At 37.3% G+C, this 21,161-nt stretch overlaps 1 protein-coding gene across 3 annotated transcripts; it reads left to right on the top strand.

Moving 5' to 3' along the window:
- Positions 1 to 8,905: 8,905 nt before the first annotated feature.
- On the top strand, positions 8,906 to 20,740 carry TMEM19 (transmembrane protein 19). 3 transcript variants are annotated; one of them, XM_056516024.1, is made up of 7 exons: positions 8,921 to 9,901; positions 10,155 to 10,293; positions 12,984 to 13,097; positions 14,493 to 14,630; positions 14,937 to 15,191; positions 16,225 to 16,434; positions 18,867 to 20,740. In XM_056516024.1, the coding sequence occupies exons 1-7, from the start codon at positions 9,725 to 9,727 to the stop codon at positions 19,028 to 19,030; spliced, it is 1,197 nt and encodes a 398-aa protein (XP_056371999.1). In that variant the 5' UTR covers positions 8,921 to 9,724; the 3' UTR covers positions 19,031 to 20,740. The 3 variants fall into 3 exon arrangements, with proteins under 3 accessions (XP_056372005.1, XP_056371999.1, XP_056371992.1); XM_056516017.1 differs by having other exon boundaries at positions 9,710 to 9,901; positions 10,155 to 10,305; XM_056516030.1 differs by lacking the exon at positions 16,225 to 16,434 and having other exon boundaries at positions 8,906 to 9,901; positions 10,155 to 10,305.
- The last annotated feature ends 421 nt before the right edge of the window (positions 20,741 to 21,161 follow it).

Raw genomic sequence — 21,161 nt, 5'->3', positions numbered from 1 at the left:
GATGCCTTGTCCCTAGAAGTGTTCAAGGCCAGGTTGGATGGGGCTCTGGGCAACCTGATGTAGTGGAAAGTGTCTCTGCCCATGGTAGGTTGGTTGGAAGTAGATGATCTTTAAGGTTGCTTCCAACGCACACCATTCTATGATTCTATGGGTGGCCTGTGGAACAGGGAAGGACCCATCTATAAGAAAGATTATGTCTGGCTTCTGTGGGAGAAAATCTTTGATGTCATGGAAGGATCCTAATGGTTTTTCTATGACAGCAGGGGAGTCATGGCAATCTCCACAGGCAGGGCCACTATGTAATGCTACAGGGATGAGGACAGAACAGCAAAACTCCTGGCTGTTGACAGGAGTTTTTGTTGGAAAATGTGTCTGTGCTAGATGGAAATATGCAGAGTTTTCCTTTTTAAAAAGAGTGATGCAACAGGGTGGGGAAGAGCAACAGTTAGGAGATATTCTAGAACCAGACTACCAAGGTGGGTTATTTTTTTTTTCAATTAAAAAAAACAGCTGCAATGATCTTTCATGATTTCTTTTGTTTAGGTTTTATTTGGTTTTTTTTTAATGTCTTTTCATACCAGCTGAAAAAAGCATCCCATTGGACTGTGCCACCAGGTTGCCTGATTATTTATACTATTAAACATTCCAGCAAGGGAGCCAGACTTTAAAAAATTAATGTCTTATGAAAGTGATATTACAAAAAAGGAGTATGCATATTTCTTCTTTCTGCAGGCCCAGAAAATTAAACTGATATATAAAGAGGTGTGACATGACCCTCAGTGCCAGAACAATTTCTCAGCTTTTCTTGCAGCACTTCGCTGTTACTTTTAAATGTAATATGACCTATGAATATGTAGGAAGATTAAAGAATTTTAAATGTTTTGTCCAGCTCAAAACAATTTTTCTTGACCCTGTTTTCAGGAAAGCTCAGGAACCTTAACTTAGCAAGGAAACAAGTTGAAGGGGAGGTAGTCACAAGGAGAGCACTAGTAGCTACTAGTGGCTTGATCATTGTACAGAAAACTTTTCATTACTGGTTATATTTGCATGTGAAACTTTTCTAGTAAAACTGTAAGATCAGTTTTCAGGAAAAAAAAAACAAATGCAGAAGCTCTCCTTGTGGCAGTTCTGACTCTGGAAGAGTTCTTGAGTTTCTTGTTTTCACAGCCTTTGACAAATGTTCTTTTGGGTTTGAATCTTTAGGGAAGGAAAAAAAAAATCAGCTCCAGCATGCCTAAGGCTTGCACATAAATCAGTGTCTGACATAGGAGAAATTAAACATATAAGATGAATTTCAGATAGTTGGACATATTTACAGGTGGAAGTCTAAAATAATTAAAATAAAAGCAGGCTGGTAAAGTCTTGAGACAAAAGGCTGCAAAATATATTTTTAAAAAGTCATGAGCCATTGTACTAAAATAATCATGGATATTAAAAATGATCACTTTTTATTAATTTGTTGAGATTTCTTCTGAGAAGATTTTGTTTGAATCCTAGTCATTCTCATTTCTGCATCCATATTACCAAATGTCAGTGTCATCAAGAAAAAATAAATTACTTGCAAGACTTGGCAGCTGGGAGATAACCTCCTGTTTCTGTAGTGATGTCCTAGACTTCACAAAACTGAAGAATTTAATATCTTGAAAAACAGACCACCAAGTTTTGTTTGTTTGTAATGAGAAAGGCATTAATAAGGCATAAATGCAGATTCCTTTCACAGGTGAAGAAGATTCCACTCCACATCCCCCCGAGCTTGTCAAAACTTTTTTTTCAGAAATTAAAACTTTAGTGCTACCTCAGAGTGTTATGTACAGTGACAGGATGTTCTGGGACTTCAATACCAATTTCTGACACTGGGTGGATCTCTGAAGTCAGGAGAACAAGAAAATAAATCTGTAATTGACAGAGTTTTGGCATGAGAAGATTGGGCTCCACCCTGTTTGTTAGCGTCCTAATTTCTCCATTTTTAATCTGCTTCAGGACAGAGTGATTTCCTGTGCCATCACTTTACTGTTGTTGGCTGAAAGAATGAGAATAAATTATCACGGCAAAGCAGCAGAATAGGCAGTGCAATAGTCTTTCTGATAAACTTCAGTTGCTGAAAATATTGGGAATCTGCAATTCTTTGTCATAGGACTTAAACACACCTTTTTCTGCACCAGTTCTGCTGAATCTGGACTGAAGAGAAAAAGGTAAGGGATTTTTCAGCTTAACTTTTGAACACATGTTGTTACAGCCACCTCTTTTCAGTAAAACCTTCCTTTCTTATTCTGTAGTTTTAGTTTTCCAGGATACTTTCACATTTCATACTTAATTATCCAGTTTCTAAACTGAAAAAGTCTTCAGTTCTGTAGCAGTGTTTGAAGTTGGATGTGTGGGTATTTGCCCTGGGTAAGCCAGGACCAAAATTCTGTACTGCCAAAGTCAAAATATTGTTTTTGCATGACTTAATATTTTTATATAATAAGTATTCAATACAAAACTCATTCTTTATTAAAAAGCAGATTTCCTAAAATCCAGTTTATTGATCACAAAGTACTTGCTGCTTTTGTGTATCTACAAAATGCAACTAAATCTGTAGTGCACTTGGCAAGCGCATTATGCTCTAATATTTATCTCTCAGAGGAAATAATATTTATCTGGTTTAACAAAAAACTGAACATTTGCCCAGGTAAGACACAATACATCATTTTTTCAGATACAACCCTGCAAACACAAATCTACAATCTACATTAAATGTAAAAATTATGACTTTTAATTTATATTATAAACTTCATAATAATTGCTGCAGTGTATGTAAGAAAAATAATTCTCTTCAAAAATGTAAGACATCACTGCTGTCCACAGTAGTTTTTAATAGGCTACTACTAAAGTGTAGGGTCTTCTGTGGCACAAGTACAAATCAATACAAGATTTCTACATTGTATTAAATGTGGAAGGTCCCATTGTGCTGTGGATTTGAATTTGTGTTCAACCCACAGCTGGATATTTCCCTTATGAACTTGCCTTATAACTTCTTTGGTAGTTATATGGGTAACAATTGAAGAATCATTTTATAATTTATATTATTACAGGATCCAGAGACTCTGGATTAGGGCTCAAGGCAACTTTTACAAACGTTTAATAAAATGTTTCACTGTGTATAAAAAAATGGCAGATAATCTGGGTTTATGTTGTTAAGTTTTTCATGTGATCTGAAACAAGGTGTTGACCAATATTATTTCCCTTCCTTAAACTTTGCCCATTTGTGAAGTTTTTTTAACTTCTTATGATTAACTGCTATAGAAACATAAAGTACTTGTTGCTAATTCAGAGACGCAATATCCTCAGTATAATCTTTTTTAGCTAAGATTTTATTCCATATCTAGATGTATCTTTGGTTGACACCTCACCTCCCAGTATCTCTTACAAATTATTTTAAGCACAATGAAAGCTAGTCATCTTAAATCTTTAGCAGTATTTACCAGAATTGTCTGCTAAACAACCTAAAGGTAAATGTGACAGAGTTCTTGAGCCAAAGATCTGTTCCTGTTTAGGCTGGGATATAGTTAATTTCTTCTTGGTAGCTGCTACATTGCTGTGCTTTGGATTCCATATGAGAATAATGTTGTAACACCCTGGTGTTTTGGTTGTTGCTAGGTTGTGTTTATCCAAGGACTTTCTTGGTCTCATGCTCTGACAAATGGTACACAACAAAAACCAAAACCAAACAAAAAAACAACCAAGCAAAAACCCCACAAACAAACAAAAAAAACAAACAAAAAATTATTACAAAAAGCCTCCCACCAAAACAAAACCCAAAACAAAACACAAATAAACAAACAAACAAAAACACCACCAAAAAAACCCCCAATGACAACAAGAACACCCAAAAACAGCTATGAGGGAGCATAGCTTGGACAGCTTACCTGAACTGCAAAAGGGATATTCCACACTACAGACCATCCTGCCCTGTTGCATAGACAGAGGGAGCTACCTGTTTGCCCTAGGGGAGGCTAACTGGGGTTCAGGGATGTGTCTGGCATTGGTCAGCAGATGGTGAGCAATTGCTTTGTTCATCACTTGTTTTTCCTTTTTATTGTCATTATTTACTTCTTTGTTACTTCTTTTTCCCCTTTATTTCAATTATTAAACTGTTCTTATCTTAACCTACACATTTTGCTTTTGATTCTCTTCCCCATTCCACCAGGGTGAGGAGGAGGTAAGTGAGCAACTGTGGGGTTCTTAGTTGTCAACTGGGTTTAAACCCCAACAAGACCCTAAATCTAACTACAACCGTGTGGGAAAAATATATGTCCATAGTTCCATCACTACTTCTTACTCTGCCTAAACAAGTTAAACTCCTGATTTGAATCATTATGTATGTCAAGTTACACCTACTTGCTGTGGCAGATGTGGAGGACATGAGTTTTCACAGGAAGAAAATGTTTGTAGCTTAATGATTCTGAATCATTTAAAAGTTATCTCAATCTAAAAGCCAGCCAATCCTGTTCCCTGCATAGCTATAATTCTGCATAAACTATGCTCTACATCACACAGCAGAGATGCAGCTCTGATGCCAGTCAGTGGTACTCTACCAAGCAGACCCTTGAAGAGACCAGTCTCCTCTCCTGAAGTCCAGGGCAGTGAGCTTGCTGTGCACCCTCCCCGCTGCCCTGAGTATCTAGAAAGCCACTATTCCATGATCACTCACAGCCAGCAAAGAACTCTCCTTGTTGACTTCTGTGTCACTTGGAAAAGGAAGTTAACAACACACTTCAGGAACCTCCTGTATTGCTTATGGCCTGCTGTGTTGTCCTTCCAATACATATTGTTCTGGTTGATGTCCCTCGGGAAGGTGAGGGCTTGTGGATGTGAGGGTGCTCTTATCTGTCACTGAAGGGATGCATCCTTCTGGTACGTCTGAGAATCTGTAGCCTTCCATTCTAACACCAGTCACAGAAGCCATCCACCATGTCTCCATGGTTCCAATAAGAGTGTGACCCTGCAGGCATGTGCACATCTCTAACTCTGCTTGTTTATTCCCTGTGCTGTGTGCGTTTGCATAGAGCCATTTAAGTTGGACCTCCCTATGAAGCCAACTCACTGGCTGGAGTGGCTGGAATTCCTTTGTGCTGCTCTTCAGGTGCTCTCCTGCTGGCCTATTGTTGCCTAAAATCAGAAGAAAAACTTTCCAAACAATATTAGACCGGATAACATAAAGACCAGGTTTTTAATGAAAGCTTTCAGGTGCACAGATTATCCCTATGTGCACACAAGTATCAAATTTTCACAATTTTTATAAGTTTAAATAATTAGTATATCTAGCTAGTACCATCCAATGAGAGACTGGTTGCTGTGGTGACCCACCCTTGGACTTGCCCCATTGGAGTTCCTCCAAGGAGTCCTTAGCCCTGTATCTTGTTATGTCTCCCAGGTGCTGGTGCAAAACAAGATATCCTTGTTGGAAATTCTTTTCCTTTAAAGTAAGACCAAACAGAATGTGACATAATGTATGAGAAATGGTAACTACTGTTCTAAAGTGTAAGAAAGGGCTAGAAACTATACAGCTATATTTTAAAATCTACAAAACTACAAATATATAAAGAAGCTAAAAATCTTCAGGCATCACTATGATCCTCCTCGAGATTCTGGGCATCTCTTGCAGGGGCACTGGCATCACACCAGTGGGACTGGGATGGAAAGAGGTTCTCCTTCCCTGGCAATTTTAGTTTAAAGCCCCTTTACTATCTTGGAGAGTCTATGGTCATTCCTTGTGCACAGTCCTTTTAGATCTTTACCTGCCTTGCTTACTGTTACCCTTCCCTGTTACTGAATGACCCAGTGAACTACTTTTTTTTTCATTAACTTATTTTGCACTCTCGTTTAATTCAACTTCCTCCTCTGTAAAATGCAAATATACTAGAGATATCACAATCTTGAACACATGCTACTTTCAATATGTTGGTTCTTTCCTAAACTACTTGATAAAGTAGAAAAGCACAGTATAAACACATAGTAAAAAGGTGGGTCATTTGGAATAAGTGACCAGAAAAAGAACAATTAGGCTACTACAAATAAATTAATTTACGAATAAATTTAATTGCTGTCATTGTCCTTGGATAAATTCATTTAACACAAAGCAAAAGCCTATCCACACATATTTAATACTTAAAATTTCATTCTAGGTTCGTTCTTTTTTGGTAATCAATTTGGATATTTTTTCTTCATTTGCTGCTCTATAGTCCATAATCCAAATCCTGGTATAAATAGTTTTGCTATAGCGCTAAGCACTGACATTTTTAACTGCCTCAAAAATGCTAGGAATTCATCTGTATAGCAACTCCTTTGGTATGAAAATTACTGTTTGCAATTTGGTTGGTATTTTCACAGGCAGCTACTTATTATGAATGGTCTACTTAAGGTGAATATTTATCTGCAGTATTAATTTTCCCTTCCTGCAGTAAAACCTTTCCCCTTCTGTAAAATTTTACAGTCTTACTATGTTGTCTTTTCTAAGAGTGTGAATATTATTCAAGGCCCTTGTGAACAGCTATACTTAATACAATGTTAACAATGTTTACAGATTTTTAATTTCATTTATTGAACAGTAGTCTTCAACCAGTTTTTGGCTATTTAGAAAACAAGATTAACAGTGGAGAATAAAAGATGTTTAAATTGAATTTCAAGCTATATTATTCATAATGCATTTTATCAAGCATAAATATGAATAATGTTTTAAGCAGTGAAGAGAAATGGGAAGTTCTATCTCAGAGATACAAAAAAATAAGGCAGAAAGTCTACTTCTAATATCATCGTAAATGTTTAGAAATGTTATGCTGTATTATGGCAAATCTACTAAATTCCTAGGAAAAGAATGAATGTAAAAGAGTTAGCATGCTGCGTACAGTAACATTTTTTTATCTTTTTTCTTTTTTGCTGCTTTTAATCATCTCACATTCCTGCCTCTTATTAAATCATGTTGTTTTTTTTTTTCACTAGACTTTGCACTGGCCGTGCTTTGCATCCCATACATAAAAGGTAAGAATAAGTTCTTCTTCTAAATATTGTGTGGCTTAAAATCCCAATTTTTAAAATTAAAACTACTCATATTTCTTATTTCATGTATGAATTTGAATGGGAAGATGTGAGGACAAGCTTTCAGGTCGGTTTGTTGTATCAGCTGTTACTTGCTGGTTTTTTAATTCTCAAGCTTATCACTACTACTAGGTGTGAATAAGGAACAGGGAGGGTTATAAGTAAAAACTGATTATAAAATTAATGTATGGCATGTATTAAATATACCTAATGATTTTATGACTGATTCAGGATGGCTTTTTGAATACATTCATTCTGTATTCACAATATTGTAAGCATCTAGATGGTAATTTAAGTTTTAAAAAACCCAGCTTTTACTAATTAGAAGTGGTGTTGGTGTTGTTGTTATCATCATTATTATAGGACCTAGTGGAAAAAAGGGTAACATCTAGAAAAGAGGAGTAATAACACAATATATGGGGCAATTACAGCACTGTTGTAGACATTAATTTCAAAACTGTAGCTACTTCTTTCAGCTTCCCAATATAGAAAGAAGTCTAATTTTGTGTGCCTTTCTTTGTTTTCTAATCTACTTGTAACATTTAGTGTGTACCAAGCTACTGCAGGAAAATTTGTTGGCAATCAGAAACACTGGAAGAGGGATGTATGAAGCCACATTTAACAAAAGACTCAGAGCTTAAGAAGGAGCCAAAGCCAACATTATTCATGCACTGGTTGTTATACATTTCCTGACCAGAGCTACCTTTCTGACACCAGGGGTGGAGAGCTGTGCTCCCTTTTGCTACTCTTGCTCAGGTAAACTCCAGCAGCAGCAGTACCTTTGGCTTTAAGCCAAGATGCAAGGGCTATAGATAAACCAGTGCAATAGTCTGGTATGTCCCTAAGTCAGTGCCAAGTGCTACTTCACATGAGTATGTGATCTATGAAGGAAGCTGAAGAGTCCTTTAGAGCTCCACAAACCTGCCCCCTCTTCACACCAGCTTGTATGTTACCCTTAATCACAGTCTCACAGTTTTACAGAACCACAGATCACAGACGGCTCCAGGATTCCTTCAGGAACATTTGTTTCTCCACCAGAAATTCCAGTATCAGTTTGTTACAGTTTAGAAGACAAAAAGTAAGCAATAAATTAAATAAAACTATTTATTACAGTTAAGGGTGTATTTGAATGAGTAAGATTATGGGAGTTGGTTATACCAGAAAAAGCAGCTGCTTGTTCAGCCACCAGTTTGAGTTGATCTTGTTCTGGTTGAAAATCTCAGCTAGTTAGATTTTGGCAGAAGAACCTAAGAAATGTCATGTCAGTGCTGTTCTTTAAAGGTGTCCTGTTCTTACAAAACAGCCCAGTTACTGAGTCCCTGATTCTTAGATCTCAAATCTAGACCTCAGATGGATGTTTAATGAAAATTTGGGAGGTAAGAAGGGAGACTAGATATACCAAAATCAGTACTCTACATTAGTATTACTGTTTCAGGTATCTCTACTTGAGATAAATTTTGGGTGTTACTAGTATTTGTTACCAATAAATATAGCAGAAAATAAGATAAAACCTTGTCTAAGGCACCTTAGACAAGTTCCAAGTTTTATCTCTAACTGCCTGGAGAAAATACATTGCAAACACCCAAGTATTAACTTTAGCCTCTGAAATAGGCCTACTTTCTTCAGCTAAAATCAGGTATCTGTAAATCTTTAAGGAGTAGGTTTCTCAGCTTAGAGAACATCTGAAGAAGCAGCTCTGAGTTATAATTGAGTATTTCTTTCACAGCAACACGAAAATATATCCAAATATATGAGAATATATATCCAAAATATATTTTCTGAGCAAAAACACACTGACTGTGTTCACACCTTGATTGAAACCTACTCCAGATGCTGAATGAAAAATACGAGAACATGCCTCAAAAATAAATGGGTCCCACAAGACAGAAATATTCCTAAATTCAGTAAGGAAATTATAATCTCTTAAATTAAGATTGCTCACTTGAATTTTCTAGCTTTACAACTACTTCTGTTGCATATCAAAGATCTTTTACTGTCCTTTCTTGTATTACTCTGCCTCTCACTGAATACTTAAATAAATATTCTGTTCTGCTGCTGCTGCTACAAGCCCACGGGAAAAAAGCACCTGAGGTTATTGATGTACATGAGGTCACTCATCTGTACAACTTGAAGGTTTTGGTCGTTCCATTGCACAAGTGCTGAATACATAAATGCTTCTTCAGCATTATCTCCTGGGATGCCTAACGTCTTATTTTATTTTTTTTTTCTCTTTTATTTTGAGGCTGCTGCCTCAAAACAATGTGTTTTTATAAAGTTGTGAAGTTTCAGCTCTTTCTGTGCTTTGCTGACGAAGTGTCTGAAGTGTGAGGGTGGGAGCTGCGCAGTCCGTCCCGTAGCTCATGTCAGCTTATTTACAACGCGAGTGTTTCGGGAGTCATTCTGACGTGCCCCGAGAAAAGCCACCAGGCAGGTTTGGCATGTTTTCATCCCAAGTCAATTTTAGGAAACGTTTCAAGTCTCTTTCTTCTGCTGTTAATGAACTTCGAAGTGCTCCAACAAGTTTCAAACCTCATGCAGGTACTCATTGGACACACTAATTATCCACAGGCTTCATGCCTTTCGCAGGCGTGTCGTTCCAGGTTTTATTTCGCAAGCTGGATCTCCGCTGGCAGCGTGTTTCGGAGGGATGCCCCCACGGCAGCCCGGAGCAGCGAGCGCCGCGCTCCTCCCGGCGCGGGGCCCGGCCCGGCCCGGCCCGGCCGCAGCGCCCCCTGGCCGCGGCGCAGGCGCTGCGGGCCGGCGGAGCATGCGCGGGGAGGCCGCGGGGCGGGATGGTGGCGGCGCCCGCGGCCGCGGGGAGCAGGTCGGTGACGGGGCCGGGCGGTGCGAGCGCCTGCCGCCACCCAGCGCCGCGCAGCGCAGCGCAGCCCGGGCTGCGCCGGCCGCGGGGCCCCAGCAGCCGCTCCATGAGCGCCTCGGTGCCTCCCGGCAGCGCCCCGGGGGCGATGCGGGCCGGGCCCGGCCGCGGCTCCGGCCGGGCGGGGGGAGAAAGGCAAGAAGAAGAAGAAGGTGGTGGCGGTATCGCTGATGCCCTGCGCTTTGTGTTTTCCCATCAGGTGTTGTCCTTCTTGCTTCCCATGTCCTATTACCAGGAGGATTTCTTCAGAGAATACCTCAAGATGATGGCGAATATGGTAATCCTGAACTTGCTCATTTGTATTTCGCTAGCGTTCTGGATCGTGTCCATGACTGCAAGTACGTACTACGGTGAGTCCAAAGGCCGGGGAGAGGCTGGCATGGCACGGCCACGGGCGAACCCTCCCCTCCTGCCCCTCCAGGCAGGAGACAGAAAATGGGGAGTGTACGCTGCCCCTTCTTCCGTCAGTAGAGCTGATAACCTCACCTCTTACAGTAGGTGACTGTGGTTTAGAAGATGCTGACAGCTGCTTACTTGCAGCTCCGCCCAGGATCACGAACAATTTTAAATGCTGGGTCCTTTGTGATTTATTTCTCCGAAAGAAAGCAAATAAAAATTAAGAAGTGAAAAGAAAGATCGAGCTGACAGAGGTCTTTCTATATCAGGGAGAGTAGGTGACAGCACAGGAGGAATGTGCCAGCTTTCAGAACTGTTTTAGGAATCGGCAGCATCTGCAATGTGCAGAACAGGGCATGCAGGAAGGCTTCCGTAGTCGAGGAACAGAGAAACGGGAAATGGTGTGAGAAGATAGAGATGTATGCGTAGAGTGGCTGACTTAAGTGTGTACTGTCAGCTCAGGCAGCTCAGGCTGGCTGTGAGTTGGTTGTGGGTAGTTGCAGTGACACAAATCCTCTCTATAGTCCCTCTTTTTGGCTCTAGGACCATTCTTGGAGCAGTGTGCAAAGGCAGCTGATACTGCCTTCAGTATCAGTTTAAGCCTACAAGAATTTAACTACTTTTCCAAGACAGGTAAAGACTTAGCATTCATACCCCAGCTGGTTTGATGCAGGAAAAGCTCCAATGTCATTGCAGTATTGCTGAAGGTGCCTAGGGATGCGGTATGAATGCCTTCAACTGCCCAATTCTGGATCCAGAAGAAGCTGTAAAAAATACTTCACCAGTATGAGCTGACTTTTGTAGAGGCATGTCTCTTCTCTGTGCTTTTCAGTGCTTCAGGTTTTAAGATGGGGTATTAGTTCTGGTACAGCATTAAATCTGTGTTGTCTGGATGCTTCTACTTTGGCTTTTAGTGAGATGGCAGATGTATAAAAGGTATGCAGAAGCATGCTTCACAAGCAGCTTTTATTTGTATCATTTGTAACTACCCAAGTTGGATTTAACGTGCAACTTCATTTATGTATCTGCTCTCTAAAAGCATAGCTTTTCTGACAATTAGGGTATTCTAGTCCCTGTTCTCTTACGTAAGTGGGAATTTACAGTATAGCATGGAGACATCTGGTATCAGGTGAATCAGGATAGGGCCTGATAGAAAGGAGAAGACTGTGGACAAATCCTCCTTTTTGTAGGGAATGGTTATGGAGCAAGAAGGACATAAAACTTGTTCGTTTGCCTGAGACTGTGGAAAGACCTTGGCTTTTCAAGGAGGTGAATGAAGGATACAGTAATTAATGGGCTTTGAATGGTTCAGCCCATACAAGTGGTGAAATTGACAGTCCTTAATATAAATACAAAAATACTACAAACATACTTTTATTAATGTACAGTTTATAGCAATTCTTAAGCACCAAACAGTAGGCCAGATGTTAGTGAAGCCAGAGTGTTGAAGAACACATTCATTGTTTTTTTTATAGATCCAATCTTAGTCTTAACTGTTTACATTTTGTAGTAATTTAGTAGAAATACTTTTCTCTCCCACAAGGGAATCCAAAAAGGTTAGTTTAAAAATGACTGTGAAGAGATGAAAATTCTTTGTCAGCCAAGCAAAAGGACCCCCTCTGTGTTCCAGTACTGCTTACACTCAAGTTTGCACCAAGAGCTGTCTTGGTTTGTGGTAAGCAATACCAGGCTACAGCACTGGAGGGCTCTTCATACACAGATGGTGCTTATCTTCTGAATTTCTGACTCAGCCCTGATTGCAGGACCCCCTTGCTCACCTACTATGGCTTTGGGGATTTTCAGTACACAGAAGAGAATTTTTTTTCTTGTGAATCTTTGCAATGGGTGTTTTACTGTGATTTCACAGACATGTTTGTCCTGCTTTGCACCAGGGAGCCTGTGTTTTTGCAAAGGTTGGGATAATGATGACACAAAAATTCTTGTTGAAAACCATCATGTTTATCATGTTAGCAAGACAAGCTCTATGCCTCTGTGAAATCTTCCTTTTACAACATGAGACTTATTTTAATGCAAGATTTGTGATGTCTTGTATTTGTATAGGAGATGTAATAAATAACTTCTCAAGATTTTAATTTTTTCATTATTTCAAAACCTGCATTAACTACTGGCTTTAAGTTTTAGAAGTTTGTGGATTTTTCATACTAAAACTGTCACTTCAAATCTTGCCGAGATAGTCATCAGCTCAAAGTATATTTTAAAGAGCCTTACATCAAGGTCAGAAGAACTGAGAGGGCTGATGTTTCATAAAGTGGACACACTACTTTCACCTAGCAGACTGCTTGGCTTTTTTTGGTAGTGGAATTTTGTCACAGTAAATTCAGATGTTAGGTTTTGAAGTTCATAAATCCCTTTTAGAATGGAAAATAACACCATATTTATTTCTTGTCACATTTTGCTATTTTTTTGGTAATTACTTTTAGTTCACAAAATATGTTTTCCTTTGATAGCTGAATAGAAAAATAGAGTAGATAATTGCAGATACATTGGCCTTCACTTCTTCTCTTTTAAGATCAAAACTTAAGTATATACCAGGAATACTGACTTTTCAGACACGAACACATAAAAAAGGCTCTGTGAGGATTATCTGTAACCCTGTTATTTGATTTTTCAGGTACTTTACGGCCCATTTCTCCATGGCGCTGGCTTTTTTCAGTCTTGGTTCCACTAATTATTGCTACACAGGGTTTTAAAAAGAAGAGTCTTGATCACAGTGGTGCATTGGGAGGTATGTTTTTTCTGAGACTTAAGATAAACATTTAGTAAACTAAAGGTTCTTTTTATTGTTTGCAGTTTAAGACTTTACCTAGTTCTATTATAATAAAGTATAAATGTAAGTATTCATACCCCAAATTCATACTGTTTTGTTTTTTTTTTTCTCATGGCTGTTTAAATAGTCAAGTTAATCCTGTGCTACTGCTTGTAATTGATTTGATTAATATTATTGTATTTATATATACCTAGAAGATTCTTTTAAACTTCAGTACAGTATGCAGTTAAATCATGTGCTTTGGTTTAACATATAGAAAGATTCACAGAGAAACAAAGAAGTGGCAGAGGTAGTGACCCTAAACTGATTGTGTCAGCAGTCTTCCTGCTTGGTGGGAAATCGGTTCTCCTTTCTGTATGGTTCTCCTTTCTGTAATAGTAGCAGTTCTACACATTTTTGGCCTGGAAGAAGTAAGAAAATTAAATTTGTCCTTCACTAAGAACAAATGACTGTTTCTGAAAAGTTTTTCTAGACCACATGATAAAAAGCCCAGAGTAGTGTACAATAGTGTTTATTGAAGTCTGAGGCAAGGTTTCTGGGTGAGGTGATTCACACATGTCTTGTGACATTGTCTGAATTGATGTTCAGTGAAGTAAAACAGGACTTCAGATCCTTCCTTCCCATGTCACCCATTTGCAAACCTTCTGTCTGTGGGAGTTAAGGGAAGCATTTTCTACACTGACAAAAATATTTTTGACTTTTATGTTCTGACCTCTTAACAGCTCTGCTAGCCAATTTATACTGGCATTTGCTCTCAAATGCAACCATTTTTCTTTCAGTCCTTTAGAATTGTAATCTCATGGTGGGGAGAGAAATTAAGCCTCCTCTGTGAAAGGGGCATAAAAATGAATTGTATCAAGGAGATCAATTACTTTAAAAAATTTAAGAAATACAGAAGTAGAATAAAAATCAGAAACTAAAAAAGAAAAGAAAGAAAAGAATAGAGAAATAGCATCTGCTGAGATATGGAAGAGGGTTTTACGGGTTATCTTCTAGACCTTGGATGTGGAATTTGATACCCAAACTGATGATAAGCTTGCTGATAGAGGCACAGCCACAGCTATATATCTTCTCCTTATAAAAATAATATTTTTCAGGCAGGGTACTTGAATTTCAATTATATATTCTTTGGATTTTATTTTTGCACAGTATTATCGATTTGTGAAAAAAGATCTTAAAAATCACATGCTTCAGCAGTTACAATAAAATTAGCAATTTGTCTCTTATTGCGTGATTGTCTTAGGTTTATCAGGAGGATATTCTTCATATTCAGAAAATTTGAAATACTTAATTGCTTTGCAAAGCAGCCATTGTAACATGAAGGACCTTTACATACTTCTCTTTTCCTCGTAGGACTGGTGGTTGGATTTATCCTTACAGTCGCAAATTACAGTTTCTTCTCTTCTTTGTTTGTATTTTTTGTTACTTCTTCAAAACTTACTAAGTGGAAAAAAGATATAAAGAAGAAAATAGATTCTGAATACAGAGAAGGTAAGCCAAACTACTTTAATTCTTTCAGATCCCTTGTGGAGAATAAATACTACATGTTCTTGTTCCCTTCAAAAGGGTCAGGTGAGATTTAACATCTAGAGTAGGGAACACTGTGGAGAGTCCCCTCAACTCTATCCCTGTGAATATTAGCAAGCCATTTCGCTTTTGCTTCTGTTCTGTTTAATAAATTGCCATATAGTTTCTGTTTTGATTGTATGTCTTTTTAAATTTAACTATATATGTGTTATTTTGCTTTTGCCTCATGCTGTTGTCTGAAATTACTAAAATGCAGTTTTTATACTTCAGGTGGACAGAGGAATTGGGTTCAGGTATTCTGTAATGGTGGTGTCCCTACTGAGCTGGCTCTCTTATATATGATAGAAAATGGACCCGGTGAAATTCCTATTGACTTTTCAAAGGAATACACAGCATCATGGATGTGCTTATCCCTTTTGGGAGCTTTGGCATGCTCTGCTGGTGATACATGGGCTTCAGAGATTGGTAGTGTTATGAGTAAAAGCAAACCAAGATTGATAACAACCTGGGAACAGGTTCCAGTAGGTAAGGTGTTACCTCTTCTACATATTCTTAATATTTTGTTAATCTGTTTTGAATTATGCATCCAACTTGAAAAGTTCCAAGAAAGACACAGAAAAGCCAATATCAGAAATTTGGGGTTAGAAAAGGAATGCATTCTCTGAAATGGAATATATTAACTGTGTTTCTTCTGCATCCTGTTGATGAGATGCATGAGCATAGCAACCACAGAGCTAAAATCATTCTGAATGCTTCTAATCTCTGGCAATAATAAAAGAGTTTATGTTACTAATATGAAGAATACAAGTAATCAACTGATATTTTTCAGGCATTATTTTAATCCATAGATTACATATATATTCCACAGAGACACTACAGAAAATTCTCTTCTTAACCAAATCACTCATTTCCTTTAATATTCTACCAAGGGTGAATGCAGTGAACTTTCTGTCTGGCAAACATCTCTGTGGTAGATGTCATTGCTGCTTTAAAGCAGTATGCCTTTTTTGAGTCTTGCTGGACAATTGATCAGAGGTACAGATCTTTTTGGATGGGAATTAAGTGCATGGGAATATTTTTTTCTTTATATATTTCTTTATATTCTTCAGATTTTTATTCGGTGAGCTGTCAAACATCTCTTTCTATGGATTTGGTTGTTTTATTTTTAGATGTGTTGGTATACTACTTCTGAAAGAGAACATTGCTTTAATGTGCACATCTCAAGGTCTGGGGGTTTTTTTTATTATTAACTCACCACCACTTAGAGCAGACAAATACCAGGTGACATTAAGCAATATGCTTTCTAGTTTTATTTAGTGCTGGTGAATATTTCTAGAGAACTAGCCTTAGAGACAGGAAAGGAGGAGTAACAGACAGTAACAGTACAGGTTGAGCTGCTCAATAGCATAGTGGGAATAGTAAAAAGCTGCTGTAGTGGAGCCTTGTGGATGTAAGGAGAGAAGATTACTATGGACAGTTTTGATTTAATGTAAAATATTTCAATTAATACAAGTCTTTTTAAAAAAATTGTAAATCAGCTACATTTTATTTGGTGTAGGTACTAATGGAGCAGTTACTTTAGTGGGCCTGATCTCAAGTTTGCTTGGAGGCATGACAGTAGGTATAGCCTACTTTATAACTCAACTCATTTTTGTGACTGATCTGGAAATGTCTGCTCCACAATGGCCCATTATTGTGTTTGGTGCCGCAGCTGGCCTACTGGGATCAGTTGTTGATTCATATTTGGGAGCTACAATGCAATACAGTGGTAAGAGTCTTCTTTTTTTCTTTTTTTTTCCCCCTTTCTCCCAGTGTAACCTAAGATTGGACTTGAACTTCAAGAAGGGCTGAGGATATCATTTTTTAAATGGAAAGAATACAGAAATAAAGGACAAGGGAGCAAAAGTAATAGACATAGTAATGAAAAGGAGCAGGGGTGATTGGGCCTTTTCCACATTTGATTTGTTTGTTGTAGCTTATTGTCTTGTTGATGACTGAAAGAGACAGAGATAGCCAACAAATTACCTTGGAAGAAGCAGTTGCTGCCCTCTCCTTTTTTATATCTCTAATTATAGTAACATTTTATAAGAAAAAATGTCAGCTTAATTTTATCAATTTATTTGGATGAAGTTGTCACTGCAGAGAAGCTCCATTCCTAACTCTGAAGTCTAGGAATAGGCTCAAATTTAAGAATTAAATAAGAAAATGTGAACAATAGTTTACCTTCTGGTTTCTTTTCACTGCTTCCTGTACAAGCTCTATAATACAGAACACTGTTTCCTATAAGTTGAGCTTATCACAAACTAGCTTTGACTTGTAATAAAAAGACAATATGGTTTTGGTTTTTTTTTTAAATTGTTGCCTGTTTGATTCTAAATTATTTCAGTGTTTATTCATTGCCCTGAAGGATCATTGCCTATGAATAAACACTACAGACAGCCTTTAGGCTAAGATGTAAACTTATCCTATATTTCAAAATTGTTTAGAACAATATCTGACACTGTTGTGTTTACTAGCTTGTTTACAGAGACAACTTAAGTTTCCATGTTTCATTGTTGGTATACTTATTAATTGGAAGTCAGAGTGTGAATGTGCTGATGAACTGCCTGAGAGACACTTGCCTTTAGGTCTGCAGTTACAGTGAGGTCTGTTGTTGATGCTCTGAATTTGGCTCTACAGCATTTTTTTAAGCTCTATTCCTTGTAATTCCATGAAAGTTCAAAATACAATGGAGTGTTAACTATTTGATGAATTTTTAGATATTTCTGTCCTAAACAAGAAACACATAAGCAATTAGACAATGTTTCGAGATCCTAATGAGGCAGATGCATTAAGAGAACGGAGTAAACCTAGCTAATGCATGTCTTCATTTATCAGCATCTATTTCTTCTTCATTTTATGTATTTTTTCCGTGCTCAGCAACTTAACTTTTTAGCTGCAGCAGGGACACCGCTTGCACAGTTATTAATTAAAACTTTGCATCACTGTGCAGAATAGGATTCAAGTTTGCTCATGTTATCATTCTATACCTGTTCTGTAAATAACAAAGCTGAGGAAAGGACTGTTACTTTACCTGCTTGTTCATTCTTGAATGGTACACTTTATGTACAATTGAGGGAGATAAAAAATTAGAAAAAATAATTACCAATTTTTCCTCAAAAAAATTACTGCTCTCTAAAACATAGCAAGTGTTGAGAGTTAAACTATTAGACTTAGAAGTTTGATTTTTCTGTAGCTCTTTTGCATTATTTAATTGTATATTTAAATGTATGATATATATATATATATAGATATATATATATATACCTGCCAAAGCTTTGTAGTGGTGGCTTTTTTAAGTTTTGTCTGAGGTGCAGAATTTTTTTTAATAAGGCAGTAGCTTTCTTTTAAATTTCCAGGTTGTGACTGTTGACAGATAGTCAAATCTAAGAAGAAAAAAAAAATTAATATAAAATATACTGATTTAGTTTGGAATGTTCCAACCTTAAATGCGTGCATGTGCATGTACCCAGTTATACTTCACTACAGTGTGAGTTAAAATCAAGCTTTCTTGATTGGTGTGCTTTTATCAGCATACAGAATGTGCAGCTGGACAAAACATAGGATAATGGTGTCTGTACAGTAACAGCTAATGAAGCTCAATATTAAAGTATTGATAATACAGAGGCAGAGCAAGAAGTTACCTAAGTACTGCAGAAAAATCTTCAGCTGCTGGTAGTATAAAATTGCTGTGTAAATAGAATTTATAAGTTCAGCCTTTGTAAGGAGCTTGTTTTCTGTCAGATTAAGTGATAATGTTGTTTCTTTAATTTTCCTTTTAAAACAAATGCATCTTCTTGCCAGAAAACATGTTGCTGATAAGTTGTTTCTGTTCAAAACAGCATCCTTTGCTTTAGAGTGACTCTTGGAACAGCTTTTTCCTCTTCTGATTTAGCTTCATTCCTTTCTTTGCTGTGAAACTGCATAAAAAGAGATTTGATAGAAGTGTAACTTCTCAAAATAAGTAACCTTTAATGTAGAGTATTGCATTTTTGAAGGTACCAAATTAAACTGACTGTAATTTAGTTTAGTCTGATGATATCTTCTTACAGAGATACAACAGTGTTAGAGTAAAATAAATTTAAGAAGGTGTATATACTTGGTTACTAAGTTTCTCTTCATCTTGCTTGGCTTTGTAATGAAGTTTTTATCTTTTTCCAGGTTTTGACCAGACAATTGGCATGGTTGTTAACCACGAAACAAAAGACTCCAAGCACATATCTGGAAAACCAATTTTAGACAACAATGCCGTGAATCTTTTTTCTTCTGTAATCATTGCTCTGGTGCTTCCAGGCACAGCATGGTTTTTTTGGCCAAGGGGTTGAAATGATTTAAGGTTTTCTGCATGCGATTCATTTATGTTCAGTCTTGCTCAGAGACTCCGAAGACTTCTAGTTGAACTCTCCTTAAGAAATGGATCTGAAACATTCAGAGAGCCAAAGGACTTTCCATCTCAGCTTGTTAAGGCTGTAAACCTCATGTGGCAATCAGCATCTCTCAGGAAGGTGCTTTGTCAATAAGGCTCTTGCTGCTCTTCAGGTTGATGTAGGTAATTTTGAGGTGAAGCACCTGATTAATTTATCCTCCATTTATGGAGCTGAAGTGTTGGTGTCTATTCTCTCCAATTTCCAGCATCTGGAAGGGCAAGCTGGAAATAGAAGTCTAATCCACATCACTCAGTGTGATGAAGCCTTCTGGCTGTTGTCCAAGCTAGACACAAAATATACTGCAGCTTTATATAGGCAATGGTAACATGGGTGAAGTGGGTGAATTCTGGTATATCCCATTATCTGCAGTTTGTGAGGCCTACTGGAAGTATTTGGTCAGGGAAGAGAGAATTCAGCCTTGTTGCCTGTTCTCTATTATACTATCTCCACTTCCCTGAGAATAGGTTTGATAAAATGATGATTGATACATAACATTTGAAGCAAAAATCTAAATTTAAAGAAACTCACTGGCTGTTCCAGTAAGAAAAATATTTTTTCTATGATTTTTTGACATCTTTATTTCAAAACTAATGATATTTATGAAGATTTGTCAATACTGTGGTACTTATCAAATAATTTAAAATTAAAGATGACAGTTGTGAATTCACATTCACCTCTTTATAAAGAGAATGCTTTTTTCTACAAGCATAGAACTGCTCCATAGTATTTGGCATTCTAACTGAACTATACTTCTTGGTTATTTCTCAACAGTGGAAATGTTTCACATTTTGTTTGGGGCTTCTATTTAGAGATGATGGCCTTAGCCAAAGAAGTTACAGATGTTATCTGTGTAACAAATGAGGGAAGTCACACTTATAAACCATTTAAAAATAGAAATTTAATTTTTGACGCTCAAGCTCCTGTGTTAGGTAATTCTGTCTTCTGTCTTTCATTTACAAAAGTTGCAGAAGTAATGTAGCCAGTACAGATTGCATTTGAACTTTAGAGATACCCTCATAACCTCTCAGTGTTGATATTCAGAAGCATGGGCCCATACTTTTGACTTATGAAAAGCTTTTTCTTCTCTTGTTAGAGACAGATTAATATTTTGTATTGAATATCTGTGGGTTTTTTTACAAGTTTCTTGTGTATATTTCCTGTTTTAATTCAATTGATTTTTTTATTTTGTCACCTTTTATGGGAATATTAAAAAACTTTAAAACCTTCCATACTGAGTTTACTCTTTTGAAATCTAGTCTATATAAATCTGGAATTCATCACTGGAACTACTTCACTGTATTAGGCAACTATAAAGATGAGATTTCAAAGTAGTAAAAGCTTTCTGAAAAGAACAAATTGTGTAGATGCTTTATGTCTGTTCCTGTGGAAGGGCACAAAATTTTGGAAGTAATATATGCACTTAAGCTGTAACAATAAACACTTGGGAATTTTATGCACTGTTTGGACTTAATGCTGCTTCTAATTAAACACTGTATTAGTTGTCTTGTAAAATTTTTTTAATACTCTTGTGGTTGCTAGAATGAAGCAAGATAAAATTTTTGTAAGGTGTTTTTTGGGTTTTTTTCAATTAAATGCCTTATTCCTACATTCTTTTGTTTCCTGAAGTGAAGTGTACTTTCAGCCACTGAAGTGGACATGGTCAGCTTTTTCACTATTTTCATTTGGAAACCAGCTTACTATAGTGAGAAGACATCTGATTTCACATTCATAGCAGCATGAAATGCTTTGATCTATGATCATATGAACGAATGTGATCTGACTGAATTCCTGTAGTTAGCATTTTCAAAGGCCATTATTTTGGATTTTTTTATTTTGGTCATGTCTTAGTGATGACACTTGAGTTGCTTTTGAAATTTCCACTCATAAGTTTCCTGTATACAGAAAGCTCTGGGCATACTTGAACTCTGGGAAAGGACAGGTATATAGAGTATAGCTTAGGCAAATATTGTTACATTTAACTACTTAGTAGCTGTAAACTGACAGGCTGTTGGAGAAGGTGGAGGTGGGA

The sequence above is a fragment of the Oenanthe melanoleuca genome, chromosome 1A (assembly GCF_029582105.1).
Source record: "Oenanthe melanoleuca isolate GR-GAL-2019-014 chromosome 1A, OMel1.0, whole genome shotgun sequence".
Lineage (NCBI taxonomy): Eukaryota > Metazoa > Chordata > Aves > Passeriformes > Muscicapidae > Oenanthe > Oenanthe melanoleuca.
The sequence above is the reverse complement of the archived record's forward strand: the minus strand, read 5'-3'. Positions and strand labels throughout refer to the sequence as shown.